This window comes from Populus alba, chromosome 18, assembly GCF_005239225.2.
Source record: "Populus alba chromosome 18, ASM523922v2, whole genome shotgun sequence".
Lineage (NCBI taxonomy): Eukaryota > Viridiplantae > Streptophyta > Magnoliopsida > Malpighiales > Salicaceae > Populus > Populus alba.
Window position 1 is genome coordinate 3,696,891 of NC_133301.1, and position 24,311 is coordinate 3,721,201.

General features: G+C 36.8%; 2 protein-coding genes across 4 annotated transcripts in view; both read left to right on the top strand.

The window, feature by feature from the left end:
* LOC118053671 (VAN3-binding protein) overlaps positions 1–24,311 on the top strand; it is a 99,123-nt gene that overhangs the window by 16,286 nt on the left and 58,526 nt on the right. The window lies entirely within an intron of this gene.
* LOC118032805 (uncharacterized) lies at positions 3,388–11,089 on the top strand. The gene is made up of 4 exons (XM_035037585.2): positions 3,388–3,998; positions 4,999–5,414; positions 5,807–6,521; positions 10,610–11,089. The coding sequence occupies exons 1-4, from the start codon at positions 3,530–3,532 to the stop codon at positions 10,801–10,803; spliced, it is 1,794 nt and encodes a 597-aa protein (XP_034893476.1). The 5' UTR covers positions 3,388–3,529; the 3' UTR covers positions 10,804–11,089.

Genomic DNA, 24,311 nt, shown 5'->3' on the forward strand with positions numbered 1-24,311 from the left:
CCATATATCCTTCGAAAGAGTTAGCAAACCTTGAACGAGACCACCCGTCATCAATGAAGCCAATAGTTTTCTCTATACATAAGTCCAATGAGCTTATTATCAGAAAAGTGCAAAGACCATGCCTGATGCTTTCATGAAAGTTTTACCGTTCTGATCATTATTTCTTTTTTATGGTTTAAAAATATTTTTAAAAAAGTTTTATTTTTTATTTTAAATTAATATATTTTTAGTATTTTTAAATTATTTTGATACGGTGATATTAAAAATAATTTTTTAAAATATATTAAAAATTTAATATATTTTTAAATAAAAAATATTTTAAAAAATAATTATAACCAGATTTTTAAATGAGCCCACATTCTAATCGGAATTACGTAAATCTTTTACAAATAAATGGTAAATTCATCAATATTGTTGAGATTAAAAAAGAAGTCAAAAGAACGAGCTTCCTGACCGCCACTACTATTACTAGGTGATAAAAAGTCATGTTAAACCCATAATTAACCAGTCTAAGGCATGTCAAAAGTAGAGTCAAAATTAGTATAGATAACAAAAAATATAAAATTACACATTCAAAATCCAAACTCCAAAACTTTAAAAGGGGAGTGGAGAGTATAATAGTAGTTGTAGTTTAAAATATTTTTTATTTAAAAATATATTTTTTAATTTTTAAAAAAATTAATTTTTTTAATTTTTAAAATATATAATTTTAACCGATTTCCAAACATCACTTATATTAAGTTATTTCATTAAGCTAGAAACCATAAAACTAACACTCTCTCATCGAATATCTTCTCCACCCTAAACACTTCAAAGAGTAAAATCATTATAATAAAAAATTTATTTTTTAAAATAAAAATCACATCAATAATTAAAAACTAAATAATGTTTTGAATTTCACACACATAAGCTATCAAACCTTGTGAAGATTTGAGATTTTTAATTTTTCCAAACATTGCAATATTTTAAAGAGCAGAAAAGATAAATTTGGTTTTTTTTTTTTATCAGATACCAAGGAGGAGTTTACCAAAAAATAAAACATAGAAGTAATGATAACGGTATGATTAATTACAAAAGCATCTAAATTTCACTTTTCCTATACACTTTTATAAATTATAATTTTAACAATTCATTTTATTTAAACTTGATTTTTGTAATTATCCCTTTTTTATATATAAAAAAAATAATAATAAAGAGGCACATCTGATAACCTTTCTAACAGTTGCATTTCATTTTTTGGGAAAAGTTTAAGCTTACAATTACTCCAACAAATACTTTAGAGTTGAGAAATGTTTCTTAATTTATAGATATATAGAAAAGTTTCAAATTATTTTTTTTCTTTACTTTAAATTAATATTTATTTGATATGTTTAGATCATTTTGATGTGTTATTATAAAAAATTAATTTTTTAAAAAATAAAAAAATATCATTTTAATAAAGTTTTAAATAAAATAATATTTTAAAAAATAATCAAACAATTTGTAATAGTTTGTTGTTGCCAAAACGCCGAAGTAAATTATAGTAGACGTGCCCCGTATCTGGCCTCAGATAAAATCTGATAAGCCCATTGGGTGAAGATATTTATTTATAAGAATAAAGCATTAAAAAAATATGGAAGAGACAAATAAATAAAAAATAGTTTCATAAATAAGAATGGTAAAATTAAAAAATAAATTTAATTTCATAAATTATTTTAAATAAATATAAATAACAATCACAAGAAAAGAGAACAAATTATCTAACGGATAAAAAAAATTGAAAAATGATGAAATTGAAAAAAAATCTAATTTCATAAATTATTTTAAATAAAATAAATAACAATCAGAAAAACATGACCAAATATGATTGATAAAAAAAATTCAATTAAGAAAAATTAGAGAGAAAAAAAAATAAAATTAAAAGGAATGAGAACTAAAGTTGATATAAAAATCAAATTATATCAAATTCAAAGTAATGATAATTATATCAAATTCAAAGTAATGATATTGAAAATAAATAAATAAAATATATAACAAAAAAATATTAAGGATCAAATTTGATATAATCAATAAATAACATGATAATTTTTTATTTTCTTACAACTTCTAGAAAGTATATTCCACTCAAAATAAAAGAAAAATACTTTGCTGAAACCAAAATATTTTTTTTTATTAGAAAATATTTTTTATTAACCAGTTTTTTAATAATAAATAAACACATAAAAATTTATTGTTTTACAAAATTATTTTCTATTAAACAAACAGTCCTACAAAAAAAAATTCATATAATTTCGTGGAAAAATGAGACATATATATATATATATATATATATATATATATATATATATATATAATACTAAGAAAAAGCTAAGATCTAAAAGTGTTAGGTCTTTCTGCAAAGCTATATCCAAGAATATTGGGTTTGGTTGTAACGCCTAACCTCAAAAGTAATATTTATAATATTAATAATAACATTAAACTTGTATGACCCAATAAGTCTAGCTGCAATACCAGACTCAATAGCCTTAGATGCGGGTCTGGCTGCAAGGTCGTGTGTCATAAAAGTGTGATAATTAAATAAATTAATTAAAAAGAAAAAAAACCAATAGAAAGAAAAAAACTAATGAAGAAAAAGAAAAAAAATTTGAATTAATTGGGTTAACTTTTGAAACCAGGTTAAACCATCAAACATTGGATTCGTGTTGTGAAAGTTTGATAACTAAATAGAAAAAAAAAAAATTGACGGGTTAACCCATAATTAATTAGGCTAACCCGTCAAACTAGGTTACCCATCAAATCCGGAATTCGTGTCATAAAAGTTTGATAACTAAATAGAAAAAAATTGAACATTAACAATCTAAATTAAACAAAAAAAATTAATTAAAAAGGAAAAAAACAAAAACAAACAAAAGACATAAGCCTGTTATTAATGAGAAAAAAGAAAAAAAATATGAATCAACTGAGTTAACCCAGCGAATCAGGTTAACCTGTCAAACTTGAAATTCGCATCATGAAAATTTGATAACTAAATAGAAAAAAAAAATTGACGGGTTAAACGAAAAAAACTAACAAACTAAACTAAAAGAAAAAAATTGATTAAAAAGAAAAAAGCAAAAAAAAATTCTGGGTTAACTCGTCAAACCAGGTTAACCCCTCAAACCCGAGATCTGTGTTATGAAAATCTGACAACTAAATATATATTTTTTTTCACATTAACAAACTAAATTAAAAAAAAAATTCATTAAAAGAAAAAAAAAACACAAAAAAAGGAAAAAAAATAGTTTTTTTTAAAAAAGAAAAATACCTTTCAACCACTGATGCATAAAAAGTATGGAAAAAGCTACAATATTTTCTACACGTTTTTTAGAGTATTCTATAATAAAGTTGGATTAAAACATGTCAAGCCGGTAAATGTCCGTGCAAGTATAGAGAAACTTCATGGTGGCTCCATCCTGTGGAAAAACGATGCCTCCTCTATCATTATTAATTCCTTCTTCCCCAACCCTTCTACAACTCCAATTCCCTTCATTAGATTAATTTCATCTTTCTCATGCCCCAATCTCCACCCATGGACCGGCGGCTCCGGGAGGCCATCCTGAAGGGAGAGGTCCCTGCCTTCCTTTCTCTGATTGAAGAAGACGAACGTATTATTGATCAAACAATTCCAGGGTCGTCAAGCAGCATTTTACACATAGTATCACGTTTTGGACACGTAGAGCTGGCTAAGGAGATTGTGAGGCGGAGGCCGGAATTGATGTTCGAGGAGAATGAGAAGATGGAGACCCCATTGCATGAAGCATGCAGGGAAGGGAAGACGGAAATGGTGAGGTTATTGGTGGAGACCGATCCATGGCTGGTTTACAAGGTGAATCAAGACAACGGGAGTGCCCTAACTGTGGCGTGTGAAAGAGGGAAGTTTGATGTGGTCGACTATCTCTTGAGTTTCCCAGGGCTGCTAATGTTGGAGCTTGATGGTTTTACCACTTCTCTTCATGCTGCAGCTTCAGGCGGCCATACAGGTAAGTAAATATACACTTCAAGCATTATTAATTTGTAACTTCAATCTATGAAACAAGCTACTGTACAATACATGTTCTTTATTTAGGCAATGCCTTGAAAAAAAGGGGATAAAGCTTTTTGACAATTCTAAAATGGTTTTGGTCCCGCCGGGAAGGGTTTATCTTTGGATCATTCATGCACACACAACTGATGGGTCATTAAAGAACATTTTTGGTTGACCAAACGAAGCCGGCATGACAGCTTGATTTCACACTCTAATTCCATTGTCGGTACATGAGGTTGAAATATTTCAAAGTATTTTTTATTTAAAAATATATTTAAATAATATTTTTATTTTTAAAAATTATTTTTAATATTAATATATTATATAATTTAAAAATATAAAAAAATAATTTTTATAATTTTTAAAAAACACAATTTCAATCACTACCAAACAGTACTGGGCAAGGATAGCAGCATATATACCTCTCTTAATCATGGGCCAACTTAATAATTTTAGTGGAATTGCATGTTACTTTCTGATGTTCCAAGACCTGGTCTTCTACCAGTGAACATATCACAGCTAAGAGGTACTCTGCTTGTTCAATAATCATTCTAATTTAATGGTTTAAATATTTAAATAAAATTTAATAAATAATTTATATTATTTTTTAATACATCTCTTTAAATAAAATTTTTTTAGACTTAAAACCTGCACAAATCCATATTATCATATACTTAATTTTTATCAGATAAATAGATATAGTAAGATTCGAACTCGTGACCGCTTGGTCATTAAAGCTCTGATATTATGTCAAAGAATCATCTCAACCCAATAACTTTAACTTTTAGATAAAATCTAATATATAATTTATATTATACTCTAACAATACTAATGGCTAAAAAGATTTCAGCAATTGATCTATCAATCTTTCTTTTGTTTTTTATCAATAATAAATTAATTAATAAGTAGGATTGGAATTAGTTTTCGAGTAAGATTCTGAATTCTCCTGTATACAGACATTGTAAAGGAAATCCTGAAGGCACGCCCGGACTTTGCATGGAAAAAGGATCTTCAAGGATGCTCACCTTTACACCTGTGCTGCAAGAAAGGCCACCTTGAAGTAACCAGGGAGCTACTAAGGTTCGACGCGGAGCTCTCTTCCTTGCAAGACAATGATGGCCGGACCCCACTTCATTGGGCAGCGATCAAAGGCAGAGTCAACGTCATTGACGAGATACTCTCAACAAGCCTTGAATCTGCTGAAGTGATTACTAAACATGGAGAGACAGTTCTCCATCTAGGGGTGAAAAACAATCAGTATGAAGCTGTTAAGTACCTTACAGAGATGCTCAACATCTCAAAGCTTGTTGACAGGCCAGATAATGATGGGAATACAGCTCTGCATCTAGCTACTGCTGGGAAACTCAGTACTGTAAGACCTTTTTCTTTTTAACTTGTTTGATCAGTTGTTTCTTTAGAATTCATAACTCTAAATTTAATTAGAGAAGAGTGAATTTCATTTTTTTTATAGTCAAATTCTTAGCCCCCCGTTTTTTTTAATGGTGGAGAATATTAATAAGATTTAGCTAGTATTGTTAAGAAAATGACAAATTAGTTAAAATAACTTACTGTATAAAAAAATATTAATCCTGAACATTAGATCACCTGAATATATAATCTGAACATATGTAAAATTTCAAGATCTAACTCGAAGGCATTCGAGCTACAAAGTGGAAAGTTAAATTTTTAGCGTGATATTTAATTCTATCAAGGGGCTCAATCTAATTTCCATTACATCTTTTGTTGTGTTGAACTTAATATTAGATGGTCATCTACTTACTGAAGCTTGGTGTTGATGTCAATGCTATAAACCAAAAGGGACAGACTGCTCTTGATGTAGTTGAGTCTGATGTGAGCAATTCTGGTGTTCTTTTGATTTTACCTGCAATACAAGATGCTGGAGGCAAGAGAAGTGATCAATTGCCTCCAAGTTCAATTGAAATTCAACAAATACAACAGGAAAAGAGCTTTCTATCTTCATCAAAAAAGCGAATGACTGAATCTACCACTAAGCATCACCGTCGTTATCAGCATCGCCGCCGACAGAAGCAGCTAGAGCTTCAAACGGAGGGACTACGAAATGCTCGTAACACGATTATTATTGTAGCAGTTCTAATAGCAACTGTTACATTTGCTGCTGGGATAAACCCTCCTGGGGGTTTTAGACAAGAAACAGGGGAAAGCACAACGGGCGGGCATTCTTCTTTCAAGATCTTTGTGGTGTGCAACATTGTCGCATTATTTTTGTCCCTTGGCACTGTTGTTTTCCTTGTCAGCATTGTCCCTTTTCAGCGAAAATCAATGATGATATTGTTGGCGGTGACACATAAGGTTATGTGGGTATCCATATCATTCATGGCGGCCGGTTACATTGCTGCCATGTGGACTATTTTGCCACACGGGCGAGGACGGGGGACGCCATGGGTATTTGTAGCAATAGTGGCCATAGGGGGAGGGTGCACATTGGCAATTTTTGTGGGTTTTGTTGAATTAAACTCAACCTCTAGATGGTCAAGGAAGGCAACCACCAGCTGCCACCGACCAGCCACCAACCGACCAGCCGCCAGCCACCAGCCGCAGCCGCCAGCCGCCCCCACAGCCGCCAGCCGCCTTCACACTTGAAGGTTGAATTTTCTTATTCTGTTTTTGTGTATAAATAGAGTGCCCAGCTTATGTTATATGTGTGGAGAGAATAGAGAGGAACACTAGTAAGAGAAAGAGAGAGAGGGCGTGTAATTGTTAAGCTTTTGTGTTGATTTGTAAGCTTCGGTTTTGTGTAATAAAACAGTGTGTTTTATCCCCTCTGAGTGTTTCAAAGCCACCACCAGTGGTTTCTCCCACCAACAATTGGTATCAGAGCCCCGTTCATCGGAAAACAGAAGAGTTTTGGGGTATATCCGAATTTTCAAAATTGTCAAAAACAAGTTTTGATCATTCCAAAGTGTAGAGCTCATCAAGAAGAACTCACTGCCGCAAAAATCAGCCAAATCGGAGTTCGGGGTAGCCCACACGCGCCTCCTGAATATTCAGCCAGATCTCCCACGCGCATCCCACGCGCCCCGAGGTTGAAGACGACTGAGCCACACGCGCGCCATATTTGAGCCGCGCCGCGCCGTATACGCCGAGTCCAGCCGAGCCACAAGCCGAGCCGTACCTCGCGCCGAGCCGAGCCACTTTCAAGCCTTAGCCGAGCCGAAGGAATATTCCCCAGAATATTCCCCGAATATTCCCCAGAATATTCCCGGTTCAACCCAGCGAACCGCCCGCCGTACAGAATTGGTTTTTTGACCGGTTCACCCATTTTCTGACCCGATTTTAACAAAGTCAGACCGGTTCCCTACTATTTGGACCATTCCGGATCGATATACAGTGTCCGTTTGTCCAAATTCGGCTCCCAAAGAGGTGATATAGTCATTCCAAGTACAAAATGACTACAGAAGGTACACATACACTCATCCCTAAGCTGACCAAAGACAACTATGATAGTTGGTGCATCAGATTGAAGGCATTTCTTGGGTCACAAGAGTGTTTGGATATTGTACAAACTGGTTATGATGAACCAGAGTCCAAAGAAAGAGAAGATGCTTTACAAGAGGCACAGAAACAAGCCTTGAAAGTCAACAGAAAGAAGGACAACAAAGCCAAGACCATCATCTACCAAGGTCTTGATGAAGATACATTCGAGATCATAGCTTCCGCTGAAACATCACATGATATATGGGAGGCTCTCCAACAGAAATACAAAGGTGCTGACAGAATCAAGAAGATTCGTCTTCAATCTTTGCGAGGTGAATTTGAGTTATTGCAAATGAAGTCCTCGGAGTCTATTTCTGATTATCACACAAGGATTATGGTGATAGTCAACCAGATGAGGAGAAATGGAGAAGCCATCATCGATGCTCGAATTACTGAAAAAATTTTGAGATCCTTAGATCCAAAATTCGATTTTGTTGTTGTCGCAATTGAAGAGTCCAAAGATGTGGACAAGTTGACGGTTGATGACCTTATGAGTTCTTTACAAGCTCATGAGCAGAAGATCGTAAAGCGAAATGGAGATAAGGCAATTGAGCATGCCTTACAAGCAAAGCTGTCTCTCAAGGACAGATATGAGCAAGGGGAGACTTCAACAAGTGGTGGATATACCACTCAAGCAGGAAGTCAACAATCCAGAGGAGGATTTCAGAGATTCCAAGGAAGAGGATCTTGGAATACAAGCTTCAGAGGAAGAGGTGGTAGAAACACCACCAGAGGAGGCAGAGGCCAACATGCATTCACTCCTAGAGGAAGAGGAGGCGGTTACAATAACCGTGACAAGAGGAACATCCAATGTTATAGTTGCAATCAATTTGGGCACTATAGCACTGAATGCCGATGGAAAGCTCCGTTGGAGATACGTGAGCAAGCCAACTATGTAGAGAAGCATGATGGAGAAGCATCTGCATTTCTTGTCCAACAAGGACATGGCGAGAAACAAGAGGACATATGGTATCTAGATACTGGAGCCAGCAATCACATGTGCGGCTACCGAGAGTTATTTAGTAATCTAGATGAGACCAAGCAAGGTCTAGTTACTTTTGGAGATACCACAAAGGTTCCATTCAAAGGTAAAGGCAACATCCCAGTCAAGATGAAGAATGGCGATTCCAGCTACATCGCCGATGTCTATTATGTCCCAGCCATAAAACAGAACCTAATCAGCTTAGGTCAACTTTTGGAGAGAGGCTATACTTTTTACTCGGAGAATTGTCATCTGGCAATTAGAGACAATAATTGGAGATTAATGGCCTATGTGAAAATGTCCAAGAATAGGATGTTTCCTTTGAACATCCAGTATGATGCAGCAAGGTGCTTGAGTGCCATCACCAACAGTGAAGAATGGCTTTGGCACCTGAGGCTTGGACATCTGAATTTCACGAGTTTGAAGATGCTATCAAGCAAGAAGATGGTCAAAGGTTTGCCTCACATTGATCATCCAGAAGAAGTCTGTGAGAGTTGTGTCCTCAGCAAACATCACAGATCCAGTTTTGCCAAAGAAGTCAACTGGAGAGCAAAAAGGCCACTGGAGTTAGTACACACAGATGTGTGTGGCCCAATCACGCCTATGTCAACTGGACAAAATAGGTACTTCCTCACTTTTACTGATGATTTTAGTAGAAAGACGTGGATATACTTTCTGAAGAGGAAGTCAGAAGTATTCAATTGTTTTAAAGATTTTAAAGCAATTGTGGAGAAGCAAACTGGTTATACGATCAGAACAGTGAGATCTGATCAAGGAGGAGAATATACAGCCAATGACTTTGAAGCCTATTGTACACAACAAGGCATCAGACATCAAACAACGCCAGTTTATACACCACAGCTGAACGGTGTAGCAGAAAGGAAGAATCGCACGATTCTTGACATGGCTAGAAGTTTGCTCAAAGCAAAGAAGCTGCCCAAGCAATACTGGGCTGAAGCTGTATCATGTGCAGTGTATCTGTTAAATCGCTGCCCAACCAGAAGTTTGCAAGGAGTTACTCCAGAAGAAGCATGGAGTGGTCACAAACCAAGTGTTACTCATCTACGAGTCTTTGGTTGTGTGGCATATGCAAAGATCCCAGATGCAAGAAGGAGAAAGCTTGATGATAAGAGCGAGAAATGCATCTTTGTCGGATATGGTGAAAGAAGGATGGGATACAGGCTGTATAATCCTATCACGAAGAAGGTGATTACAAGTAGAGATGTTATCTTTGAAGAAGATAAATCTTGGGAATGGAATGGTGATGACCAAGAAGCAATCAAATGGATCAATCTTGATTTGATCCTTGAAGGTGAAGAAGTACCAACAGTACTTGTCGAAGAATCAATTGTGCCAGCAGCTGAACCACAAAGTCCAGTGTTTATACCAGCAGCTGAACCACAAAGTCCGGTACACAGATTCCCTGTATTCAACAGGAGGAACACACCAGGAGCATCATCATCAACACCACCATCAGCATCCTCGTCAGAAGGACCAAGAAAGATGCGAAACCTTGAAGAGTTGTACGATACCACTCAGGTCATGGAAGATACAACTTTGTTTTGTTTCCATGCAGATAAGGACCCACCAGAAAAGAAGAAAGCAATAGGTGTCAAAAGGGTCTACAAGCAGAGAGAAGGCATTGAAGAGAGAAGTGTTCATGCTTGGCATGATATCTCTCGATTGAGTTTAAAGGGGAGATTTGTTGAATTAAACTCAACCTCTAGATGGTCAAGGAAGGCAACCACCAGCTGCCACCGACCAGCCACCAACCGACCAGCCGCCAGCCACCAGCCGCAGCCGCCAGCCGCCCCCACAGCCGCCAGCCGCCTTCACACTTGAAGGTTGAATTTTCTTATTCTGTTTTTGTGTATAAATAGAGTGCCCAGCTTATGTTATATGTGTGGAGAGAATTGAGAGGAACACTAGAAAGAGAAAGAGAGAGAGAGGGCGTGTAATTGTTAAGCTTTTGTGTTTAATTGTAAGCTTCGGATTTTGTAATAAAACCAGTGTGTTTTATCCCCTCTGAGTGTTTCAAAGCCACCACCAGTGGTTTCTCCCACCAACAGGTTTGGGGGTTTTGCTGGCAAAGCATTGGCTTAGGAAATGGGAATGGAGGCGAAGCAAGGAAAAAAGAAATAACGAAAGCCCATGTAGCAGCGTTAGTCGCGTTGAAGAACTAAGTATGATGAGAAAAGGCAGCCATGACTCTAGCAATTCAGATGTTGATAGCTCAGATAAAGGGGGTTACCACTTGTACTAGATGCATGCAGCAAGGTTTAGGCAAACTCTATATCTCAAACTCTTCGATGAAGTCTAGGACTAGTCCACCAGGTGCAGACCATATCTCATTGTGCAGTACTTAGCCTCTTTCGCTGTAGACAGATACCATTTAGCAGGGTAAATATAGCACGTTCTTTAGTGCTGATGTTTTATTTAATTACTTTCCATTTACTATCAGCTAGTTCTCAATAAAGACAGGGTTCTTCTCACCTTGAAGATATATGTGTTGTCTAATATTCCATATAAGCAAACCATTTTGAAAGCCATGCTCCAATTTCCAAGCACTACGTCTGTTTCTCCTGTATATAAGCCTTTATAGTTTGGAAACATTTATATGGATGTTAACTGGACTTGGGATATCTTTTTCTTCTTCTTTTTTAGGTTTTAACGTCGCTGCATTCTTTTGTAGCGTTATGTGTGTTCTTATTGAATGCATCGTCCCTTTCTATTCATGACTCAATCATTTCAATAAGTTGGGCACTTTTTACCATAATTTAAGTTGGTATCAGAGCCTCCTTGGTTCTACGGTCTGTTGCTACACCCCTCACTTGTTTCTTTCCTGGACTGTTGCTGAGTTTTGTCCAGATTGCTGCTTTTGTTTTTCTGCTATAATTGCAGCTGTTTTTAGTAGCTGCTATTGCTGTCCCAAATTATTATTCAAAAACTCTTGTTAATATTGATTTCATCTTTAGGATTTTATCATTACGGAGATTATTGTGCGAGGTACGAAGAGAGGGGGACTTAATTATATGGATGATGCATGCTTTACAAGTGTCTTGACTAGTGAAGGTTCAATCTATGCAAAGAAGCATTAGAATTGGATGTGGCATCATAGGTTTGGTCATGCTTCTTTAGATTACATTAATTATTTATTTCCTTGTTTTTTGGATTGTTTTCCTTCGATGTTTCATGATGTTTGTGTTTTGGTAAAAGTTCATCACAAAACTTATTCTCAAAGTTCTAATAAGATGAACATTTAGTTTGATTCATTTTAATACGTGGGGTCCTGCCTTAGTTTCTACCTTGTCTAGGTATCATTCATTTATGATTTTTGTTGATGATTATAATATTATGATTTGGCTCTATTTTATGATAATTAGAGGTTAGGTGAATGCTTTCGTTTATTTCATAAGATGATACACACTTAATTTTTTGCTAAAATTAAAGTTCTAAGATTCTATAATGGTTGTAAATTTATTGGTTAGAAGTTACATGGTAATTTCCAAGATCATGATATTCTGCATGAGAGGGCATGTTCTTTTACACCCTAGCAAAATAGTGCAGAATAAAGAAAAAATTATTATATACTTGAGATTACACGTGTTTGTCTAACTAGTGCTCATATACAACTTACTTCCCAAGGAGACACTTTTATATGCCTTTTATTTTATGAAATGTGTAGCTAGTAGTGTTCTCTACTTCAAACTCATTTAGTAAAACTTTCTACTTCTGTTAATAATTACATATTCCACTTATGGAATTTATTCATTCACTCTTTTCTTTATTCTCTTAATAATTACATATTTTTCAATCACCAATTAATCAATTAGAATAGCTAAACAATTTACTTGTCATTAATTCAACAACTCAATCACCCCAAAAAGCCCACCCTTTGCCGAAATTCCCATTACCAAGAGGAATGAAATTTGTTTCTTACTAATTAACCTAATTAATGACTAGCCCAAACATTTATCTCATTAAGAAAAACACAATCAACATAAATCCATGTATTCAAACCATCATAACATTAAAAATCCATCTTTACATAATACTAATTCTACTCAATCCAAGAATAAACATAAAAAGCAACACAATGAATCATCATAGAGAGATTTCTTACCCTTAAAAAACAAAGAATCAAAAATCAAAATAAGTTCCTTCAAATTTTCCTCTAAGCTTAATTTTCATTCTCTAAAAGTACACTTTAACTCTTAAACTCCTTGTAGAATCCCTAACACCTCAAACCCTCTCTTTAATTACTCAAAACTCTTCCTATTACACCTTTTTTTTTGTGATTTTTCAAGCAATGTTTGCCTATTTTCTCTATTTTCTTCTCTTGGCCAGCTACAAACTCTTCTTCTTCTTTTTTGTACTGTTGGTAGCTTATAAGAAGGGTTGTCTTGGGCCAATTTTTAATTTGATCCTTGAAGAAATTTATAGACACTCATTTGTGCTATTTTATTATCTATTTATTGTACTGAACTTGAAAGGTCCTTATCGAACTCAAAAAAATCTAAGACTTTAACCTAAATTTAAAAAAATATTTTAGAAGATTCCATACAAAATTTGACTTAATCTAATGATCAAATTAAAAGTTGCATGCTACAGCGCAAAACTAGCTAATTTGTGAGTTTTCATCAAAAATTTAAATTTTCTTATTTCATTCTTGCATAAATGATATCAATTATTTATTCAATTCTCGATACCATTTTCTTATCTCAAATATATTTATACTATATTTTTACAATTTATTTCCTCTATAGACTTATTATCATTCCCTAGTAATGTTTTTGATTTTTAACCGGTGCTCACAGTACAATTCTTTCTTAAATTTTCTTTTTATTATAACTTATTGCAACTATTTTCTCATACTTAGTACATATTCATTTCAAATTTCCCATACAAATTTAATTTAATTAATCATTCATTTTTTTTAACCGGGGTTTACAGCTTTTGATTTAAGTTGTCGACATACGGTTAAATATTCTTCAACCATACCGTCAAAATCAAAATCCATTGCCAAGTAGTATGCGCAAACTAAGCCTATTCTCGAGTTGTTGTTGAATGCAAATGGGGCACGGGATCTCGTTGCTCCAATGCCAAAACTACAAGTAACTCCACCATAACAATCAAGCGGAGCGCGTGGACATTTTCTTCGGCACTTAAGGATACTACATCGGCAATTCACCTGTGGAGACTTCTATATGTCAATCACTAAATAAGGTTTCAGATTTTGGGACCAAGTTAGTGATGATCACCAGGACTCCATCTTTGGATCAAGTGGCTAATTTGACAAAACTCATTGAGAGGCTTTCGACTTCACTCTAGAAAAAGACCATGAGATAACAAAGCTCATGAAGAAACTCGATAGCAGTAACGAGGGAGGCCAAAATTCAGCTACCAAGGCTATATAAGTAGAAGGATCAATGTTAATTTCTGGGAAATCTACTGGAATCTCTCCTTCGATTGCATTAACGTTAACAGCTTCTCCAATTTCTTCAACAGGTGCCAAGTTGCTCTATAATATATATGATCAATGTTAATTTTTCCTTTAAGAGAGAGATTATTGGTTCTTAATTGTGTACAATCCATGAACTCATCTTGAATGTCATGTACTGAACATGACTCATAGCATACTTAATTTTAGCTCGTTGCTGAAGCAACAATTACCCCAGGCGGCAAATTCAAAGACTATCAGAGTTTGCATATACATTCATTTGAGCATAAATATTGATCAAGTTCATTAAAAATTATGTATTCTCATTGGAAAATGGAGTACTAATACCTGAGAAGGGAGCAATGGTTGATCAACGAATTGGAATGCAGAATCGACAAATGCATCCAACATTTTCCTGGAAGTGTTTTTAATGCTTTGCGAAACGTCAATCTTCATTTGCAGTTGATGCAGCTCGTTGAAGAAAGGCTGGTGACATACTAAAACGAGCCATCAGACTTCGTTTACAATATCCCTTAACATTTCAGAGTTCAAGGTCGATTGTCATACCTTAAACGTTGAGGATAGTGAGGTTTTGAGTCGATCAAAGCTCTCAGAGGCAAAAGGCTTCAGAACTGATCCATTTACTTGCAAAGAAACACAAGAGAATGCTGCCATCAAATTACTTACGTATGAGCACCGACGCCCATTGTCCTTGTATTAGCTTAGTAGAGGAAACTACCTCCTGCCCTATTTATTAGCCATGGCTTCATAAACGTTTCAAATAGCAGCATTCCTGCCTTTTTCATTATTGATTACTATTTTTTTTTTTTTTTGGAAATATTCATTATTGATTATAGCGACGTCATGATCTCCTCAGAGGACGTTGTCTGATTAATGCTCCCTAACTAAGGCATAACAAGCAAAAGGACTGAATCTACTTGGAAGGGTTGTAAGAATAAGTCTGCTTACAGAGGGAGAAAAGTTCAATAGATCACTTTCGATAATGCCATGATGGGTATCAGACAAACTTACTTAAAAAGAAAGTAGGGCTTGGAATATTCTGCTTGAAGGAGAAAAACTATTAAACAGATGTATCTTTCAGCAAAATATGGTATATTAGTTGGTGAGATAAGACCGACGGTAGTTACTCCGGATCTTTGCATGTTAAGTTCACCTCACAAAAAGTAAGTGTAAATATTATCCCTGGTCTATTCAGTTCATTTGCGGACGAATCTGTGCGATCTTTTCGATGTTTTTTTTTTTTTTTAATTTTAAATAAGACACTAGACTAGAGTATTATTGTGGAATGAATTTAACCTTACTTTACAAAATACTAGTTAATGACTAGTTGCTCTGTGTGTTAGTTCTTGAAGGTTTTCAAACCTATGATCTACAAAAAAGGGTATCAAACTGTGATCCCATGCAAAAAATTGAAGCCATTCATTAAAAAGTGTCAACAGGCCTTTCAACTCTGCCAGGCCCCCGCCTCCGCCTCCTCCTCGACCACCTGCAGCACCATATCCTTCACCGCTCCCGGATCCAGACCCCGAACCATAACCTGACCCAAGTCCTAATCCAGATCCACCACCACCACCTCCTCCCTGCCCTCCACCTCCACCTCCACTAATTGACTGCAGTGTCCTCGCAGCAAAGATCGGGCTCCACCGACCACCAAATCAGCCTCCCAGCCACTCTCTCCTCCATCTTCGAACCAACAGAGCCGCTTGTAAAGGAGAAGAAGAAGGTGAATCCAAAGGAAAAAGCAGCAGATCAGCTTCTCTCGCTGCGTGACATCAATATCTGGAGTTTTGCTCGTAAAACACTGAGCAAAGGAGCATCCAGTAAACAATCCCGAACATCTGGCAGCTCACTATGATCAAAGGAATTCTCTGTGACTCGACCTCGTAGATGATTCGTGTGGATCGGACCCTAATCGAAGCTCCAGGTCCAATCCCGCCTGCATCGTAGCTTGATTCAATTGGATCTTGTTATCTTCATCGCCATCAGTACCTGCCTTCACATCAGCAATAAAGGAATTCTTTCCCAGCTGGTTTCGATTTCGGATCTGGTTCATCAGCTTACCAGGCCAGCCTCCACTCTCCTCCCCTAGAGACAGCCGAACAGAGAAGCAACTATATGGCGAAGGAGATGCCAGTGTTGGTGTTTCGTCCAGTTGGGTTTCTGCTTCTAAGAAGGAGAGAGGCAGTTAAGAGATATTAAGCTGTTTTAACCAGCTCTGCATCTAGCTACTGCTGGGAAACTTAGTTCCATGATAGCAACAGAAACCGTGTGAACAACATGATTCGCTCTCAACCCACCATCGCCCTCACGACAAAAAAACCATCAGATCACCATAACAAACACATCCCTCACCCTCACCCTCACCTGAACATAGCAACCTTAACCTCCCAAAAACTCCCATTCAGGAACCATGCATCTGTCTCTACTACATCCTCTGCCCCCATCTTCAAAGCACCTGACCCTACACCCTGTATCATCACTCCTTATGGCCCAGAACAAGTTAAACTCTTTTTTGAAAGATTTCCCTCGTGGGTGGAATACCAAGATCTGAAAAGAGCATTTTGCAAGCTTGGTCGAGTTACCAAACTCTTTATATCTACACGAAAGACCGTTCTTGGAAGACGTTTTGGCTTTGTGGACATCTTATCTCCTGTTCCGATATCTGATCTATGCGATCAAGCTAACACCATCTGGTTTGATACATATAAGCTGAGAGTGAATCCAGCTAAACTTCACCCCATTAGGCCTCCCCCTACATCGCCAAAACCCAGCCCAAAGCCTGTCAAAACACAAAACACAAAGTCTACGTTGCGAGACAACAGATCATTTATTGAGGTTCTCACAAACACAAAACCCCATCCGATCAGTACGCAAAGAAGAATGATGCAGTATGTATCCACAGATGAAGATAAGGAATGGCTTTATAGGAGTTTGGTAGGGAATATATTGCCCAATGTCGATGTCGCAACCATGGAGGCAAAAATATTACAAACCGTTGATAACACAGTGAGCTTCAGATTTTTAGGTGCCAGCCAGGGGATCATCACTTTTGTGGACCGGTTGAGTGTACAACAAGAACAAGCAAAGGAGGGGTCTTTATTGCAATCACTTTTTACTAACCTCAGACAATGGGAAGGAAGCACTAGAGCTCATGATCGATTCGCTTGGTTAGCAATTTTTGGCCTACCAATGGAAGGCTGGAACAAAAATTGCATTGACATTCTCCTGCAGAGTTGGGGAAACATTATTGGCTATGATACAACATGTGTTAGTCAGGGATCCATCTCTGGAATCAGAGTTCTCATTAATACTAGAAAGTTGGAACCTTTGCACGATCAAGTGATTCTCGAGCTTGATGGAACACAAGTCGATGTTAGCTTGCAAGAAATTAAGGGTGATCTAATCCCCTCACTCACAACAGTCAAGCACTCCATGGATGTCTCTCTCTACACGGAATCTGTGCTATCCGATGATGAAACAGGGGAAGTGGAAGTGGAAATTATTCCGGCAGTATCAATTCCCAGGGCTACAAGACCAAATGTTGAGTTTGAATTCTTATGTGCATGGGATAACCAGAACCAGGTTGACAACGCATCTCTCACATCTGCCATATCATCGGAGTACCTGCATCCAGAAATCACGGAGGTCTGCAGACATGCAGCTCCATCAGACGATTGTATGTACGATTATAGTAACCGTTTGGCTTTGGTTCCTTATGAATATGTTGGGGTGGCTACAACTCAGTGCATAGAGACAGATGTGCAACAAACAGGATGTTTTTTCAAGAAATATGGGCTGGACCAGCAAACCGGTTGCATTAGCGAAGATTTGACAATGATGGGCCAAGATGAAAATCCAGAAGCCATCCAATATGGGCCAGATATCAAGTGTTATCCCAAGCAGTGGGCCATCTTTTGCCAACTTTATTTCTTCCATTGCAGATCCAATCGAACTGTGTGATTTGAATTTACAGAACAGGAGATCCCAACGCAATAAGGCAAGAAAGTTGTCTCGTAAATCTTCATCCTTCAAAAGAAGAAAATCGCGCAAAATGGAAAATCGAAGCTCTAAACAAGCTGAGATGGGAATCACTGAGTATTCAGTATCCGATAATGGAATCATGAATAGAAATGCTATTATTCGATCTGGAAGGGACCTAGCTAGAGAGGATGATGCAAGCAGTGTGCAAGTTCTTTTTTCCTCATCAACTAACAAACAAACACCTGAGACTGTGCATCCTGACCCCAGGGATGAAGCGAACTCTTGCTGGGTGGTGGGAAAAGCAATATTGCAAAGTCATGAGGACAGCCATCTCATGACACAGACACTACAAGGTTTTATTGAAAAAGAGCAGGAGGAGTGGATTAGAAGGAAGAAATAGTGAGCTCACTATTCAGTTCTTGTCCAAGGTATGGTTATTATTCCTTTTGATGAGTAGTATTATTATTTGGAATTCATGTGGTATAGGAGGTAGAGACAAGAAAAGTTGTGCGAGGTCTCTTGTTAGAAAATTTAATCTAGATATTTTGGGTATTCTGGAGACAAAACTTGAAAATATTGATGATTGCACTATCAACTCAATCTGGGGTAGACATTCTAGGGACTGGTTTGCAGTGCCTTCTCTAGGCCTTTCCGGAGGTATTCTCTGCATATGGAATACAACATCTTTCTGTGTTTCTAATTGTTCAGTGGCTATGAATGGTCGTATTCTAAATATTGAAGGGGTACTGTCTCGGTACAATTTGGAATGTATGGTCTCTTTGGTTTACGCCCCAAATGATGGTTTATTAAAGAAGGAGGTCTGGATTATCTTGTGTCTTTTACAAACAGCATTAGCAAACCATGGTGTCTTGCAGGGGACTTTAATGAAACTCTCTCCCCTTCAGATAGGAAAGGTAGCTCTAAAATCTCATCCTCCATGCTAAGTTTCAAGATGTGTGTTGACAGTTGTGGTCTGATTGAACTCCCCTTAAATGGAAAGAAGTTTACGTGGTCTAGAGGAAATGCTGCAAGTCGTATTGATAGAATGTTTGTGACGGGCGATTGGCTGCAACATCTTCCATCATCTACTCTGTATGGACTCCCGAAGAATTTTTCAGATCACAGACCATTACATATGCTGGTAGACTCTACAAACTGGGGACCAAAGCCTGTTCGGATGATGAATTGTTGGTGGCTAAACTCTGAATTTGTGAAGATGGTTCAGCTCTACTGGAATACAGCCTCAAATTCAAGCTCTGGCAAACGAAGTATGGCTGTAGCCTTAAAGTTATTAAAAGATAGATGCAAGAATTGGAGCAGAGATGTTGTGGGCAACACTTCTAGCAAGATCTCATCTCTAGAAATTGAAGCAGACATCCTAGATTCTCAAAGAGAGAGTAGAGACTTATCAGCTGATGAATTACGCCGAAGCAACATAATCTCTGCCAATCTTAGAACGTTATACAGAATGCAAGAGTCTGCATGGCATCAAAAGTCAAGAGTGCAGTGGTGCAAACTTGGAGATAGGAACACCCGCTTCTTCCATTTATCTGCTACAACACGCCAGAAAAAGAATCAAATCTTTTCTCTGGATGTTGACGGAGCCACTTTGACGAAACCCGGTGATGTGAAGATGGTTGTATTCAATTTCTTCAGCAAGTTGTACTCTTTTACAGATAGACCAAGAGCCTCCTGCAATAATCTGAATTTCCTAAAGCTTCAGCCCTCGTCCTCGACTGCTTTAGAACTGCCATTCTCTGCTGATGAGGTCAAAACTGCTGTGTGGATTGTGAAGGAAACAAAGCACCAGGTCCCGATGGTATCAACTTCTTCTTCATCAAGAAATCTTGGAACATCATTGGCGGGGACATTGTTCAAATGGTGGATGAATTTTTACCGGACTAATATTCTTCCTCCAGGCATCAACAGCTCTTTTGTCACACTTATCCCAAAGGTAAAAGGAGCCAATAAGCTGCAGGATTTTAGGCCTATCAGCTTGGTAGGCAGCCTCTACAAAATTATCTCAAAACTGCTAGCATCCAGAGTGAAACGAGTTCTGCCTGAAGTCATCAGTGACCACCAAAATGCTTTCATAAAAGGAAGGCAAATTCTGGATAGTGTGTTGATCGCCAACGAGGCAATTAACTTCATGAAGAAGGAAAAGGGCAAAGGATATCTCTTTAAACTAGACTTCCACAAAGCATTTGATTCAGTGTTATGGGACTATGTGAAATGAAGTCATGGCCAGTATGGGTTTTGGAAGTCGATGGCGAGGCTGGATTATGCAATGTATATCAACAGCCAAGATGTCTGTGCTGGTAAACGGCTCCCCCACAAAGGAATTCAGTTTAGAAAAAGGGCTTCGTCAAGGAGACCCTCTTTCTCCTTTTCTCTTCAACATTGCGGTGCAGGGGTTGAGCTGCATGCTACAACGAGGGTGTGATCTGGGGCTGATTGAGGGAGTGAGCATCGGGCAGGCTGGTTTTTCATTTATCTCATCTACAGTTTGCAGACGACACACTCATTTTTAGTTCAGCCTCCTTAGAAAGCATGCAGAATGTTAAGCGCATACTATTGTGCTTTGAGCTCATGTCAGGCTTGAAAGTTAACTTCTCCAAAAGCAGTATCTTTGGTGTGGGTATAGAAGATCACGTGTGTGATTACACTGCACAGACACTAAGATGTAAGCAAGGGCACCTCCCTTTCAAATATCTTGGCCTCCCCATTGGTGCAAATTCCTGCAGACTTCTGATGTGGAATCCTATCATTCAAAATATCAGCTCTAGGTTGGTTGCATGGAAAGGGAAGCTCTTATCGATAGGGGAAGGTTATGCTTAATTAAATCAGTTCTTAGCAACTTGCCAATTTACTTTCTCTCTCTGTTCCCTATGCCTGTGGCGGTATCAACAGCAATTGAAAAGAAGTTTAGATGCTTTTTGTGGTCCGGAAAAGAGGAAGGCAAGTCTATATGCAATGTTGGCTGGCCAACTGTGTCGATGCCAAAGAGTGCTGGTGGACTTGGCATTGGATCTCTGCAAAACAAAAATAAAGCTCTACTATTCAAATGGCTATGGAGGTATGGCTCTGAGGAGTCGAGCATGTGGAAGGATGTGATTACAAGCATTTACAATCCTAAATACCACAGTCTTATACCGCAGGATCATATCACAGGTGCTGGAAGCACATGGTCTCGGCTTGTTAATTACTGTGGCAAAGATTCTAGATTGCGGAATATTGTGACTAATAACACTGTGATGCTAGTTGGCAATGGAAAATGGATTAAGTTTTGGCTTGATGACTGGACAGGCAATGGCAGATTGGCAGAGAAGTTCCCTACTCTATTTCAGTTGTCCAATGATAAAGACGCCAGCCTAGAAAAGATGGGAATGTGGGATGGTCATGCATGGTGCTGGGTTTTCTCCTGGATCAGAGATTTGAGAGGCCGGAATACTGGACTTCTTACTCAAATGTACGCTATTCTGTCAAGAATGCAACTGGACAAAGAAGCAGAGGATCGGCTTGTCTGGAAAGCCAATAACACAGGAAGATACTCGGTTAAATCTCTATGTGGGCTTTTATCTCCTAGTTCTCCATTGAACACTGTCTTCTCCTTTAAGGGGATTTGGAGAGGTCTCGTCCCACCTAAAGTAGAGGTTTTTTGCTGGATGGCCATCATCAACAAAATCAACACCCGCAGCATGTTAGTTAAAAGAGGCATACTGGATATCTCAGCTGCAATCTGTCCGATCTGCTTGGCTGAGGAAGAAATGGTCGACCACCTTTTTATTCATTGCTACAAGCACTGGCTCATTTGGTCTAAAATCATCAATTGGTGGGGCTTAGCTTGGTGTTGTCCAAGGAACTTGGCAAATCTCTTCTCTCAGTGGGACTCTTTGGTTTATGGCAAATTTCAGAAAAAAGTATGGGTGATGTTGTTCTTTTCTGCGACATGGTCTATGTGGCTTCTTCGCAATGATGTAATATTTAAGCAGAAGATCCCAGATTATGATACTTTGTTCTTCCTTATTGTTACTCGGCTTTGCTTATGGTTAAAGGCTATTGAACCGGATTTTCCCTACTCCTCCTCAGATTTGCTTCGATCTGCTGAAGGTCTGGTTCGGTGGACTAATTCTCAAAAGTTGAGGATTGGTATTATGTGGTCTCCCCCTATGACGAATAGATTCAAATGGAATGTTGATGGATCCTCTATCGGAAAACCTGGCCCCTCCGGAATAGGTGGTGTTTTGCGGAATCATCATGGAATACTTTTAGGTATTTTTTCTATGCCGATTGGGATCTTAGACTCTAATGTAGCTGAGCTGAGAGCAGTAGTCAAAGCTATCGAATTGTCAGCCTCTAACTGCTTCTTACATCATAAACATATTATTATCGAATCTGATTCTGCCAATGTCATTAGCTGGATGAATAATTTTTATAATAGGCCTTGGATTCATCATAAACTCTTCTCTTCAGCTCAGAGGCTAGCTTCATGTTTTGATTCAATCACCTACTCTCATTCTTACCGGGAAAGCAATCACATGGCAGATCATCTCGCTAAACAAGGAGTGCACAGAATATCTGATTTTGTGGCTTGGCTATGACCCTCATAGATAATTTATCGGTACTTTGTTTAATCCAATGCAGATTATGTTGATTGGGGCATTCTTTTGGCTCCTATGCAGGAACCAGTTGGTGGAAGGTTTTTTTTGAGTTTGTAGGGTTTATGTTAAATAGGTTTGCTAGCTATTTCAGCAAACTTTTTTTCTGTGTAATGATTGCATTGCACAATTTTGCATTACTTAATAATAACAGCTTCTTTCAAAAAAAAACTGTGATCCCATGCACCAAATAAGAAGACAAATCGTCAACGAGTACGATTTTAGATCCTACAATGAGACATATTGCAAGTGATATCGTATAATTAATTAATAGGAATAGCCCCTTGCTTTGCTGGAGACTTAAGGTGGCATTAGATATTGCAATACAATTGTGTTTTTGAATTGTTTTAGTTTTAATTATTATTTTTAATTTTTAGATATCATTTTAAATATATTGATGTCAAAAATAAATTAAAAAATATTATTTTAATTAATTTTCAATCAAAATATACTTTGAAAAATAATATTTACTATAATTTTAAACATACATAAATTCAATTGGAGTGTTTTTTGGTTACACTCTCAATCATTTGATATATAATGGTTTCGGGGCGTGACACATTATATGTATGGATGGATTTCTTTTATATGTTGTCATAGTTTTAATAATTACTATATCATTTTCTATTTAATTAAAACATTTGTACAATTTATTTGATTAAGATGATTTTTCTATACAATAAAATATGATTTAAATACATCATCTGCATGCCTCGTGTGCACACATCAAATACAACATTTGCATGCCCAATATGCACATATCAACTGCATATCTATCAAATGATATATATATTACATTTTATAATAATCATATAAATACAAATACATAATTCATGAATACTTTCAAAGATATATTAATATTAGTTACACAAATTCTATTAACAAATTTCAAAATAAATGTATAGATGCAAATTCATAAAACTTATAAAACACATTTATAGCAATTACTCACATTCACAAGACAAGTTCACACTTTATGGTTTTCAACCACTTTCCTTACAAATAAGTCGGATGTTGATCCCTTAAACAGTACCTACACATATTTAAAAACAACAGCATGTTAACTTGAAATTCAAAAAAAAGTAACTAAAACTCGTTATTTCTTTTAAAAAAGGTTTTAGAACATTTTTTATTAATGGTTTATATAAATTATTATTAAAAAATAAATATTTGAAAGTCTTGTAGTTTACGATAACTCTACATTAAAGAACCTGATCACATCTTAAAAAACAATATAAGCTTTAGGTATTTTTTTTCTTAAACCTTAAACAACCTTCAAATTTTAAGTTTATCATTTATGCTACATGTATGTGTTTAGAAAAACTAAATAATAATATTAGAGTCATCCTAAAACAGTTAGGATTGTCAATTATATGTTTTAATTGTTATAGATATTGATTGTAAATTAATTTTATGTTCAAAATTATTATTTTTATGTTTTTTTTAAAAAATTATTTTTCTTCAATTCTTATTTTGATCAGATTTGGCTAGAGTTTTCCGAATCAGGAAGGATTTATGAAAAACAAAAACAAAAAGGTGGTAGCTCCAACGGCAGTGTTAGGTCTGTTGGCACTTGCTACTGTAATGCTGCCTCACTAGTTGCAACACCTAGGGTGCTACAGTGCCACCACCAATAGCACCTGATAGGGCTGAGCATTTCCGATTCGGTCC

Bases quoted from the DNA above. Each gene is read 5' to 3' on its own strand.
- LOC118032805 (XM_035037585.2), top strand. From the start codon at position 3,530: ATGCCCCAATCTCCACCCATGGACCGGCGGCTCCGGGAGGCCATCCTG. The intron at 5,415-5,806 runs GTAAGACCTTTT...ACTTAATATTAG, and splicing joins CTGCTGGGAAACTCAGTACT to ATGGTCATCTACTTACTGAA. The intron at 6,522-10,609 runs GTTTTGTTGAAT...TCCCACCAACAG, and splicing joins CACATTGGCAATTTTTGTGG to GTTTGGGGGTTTTGCTGGCA.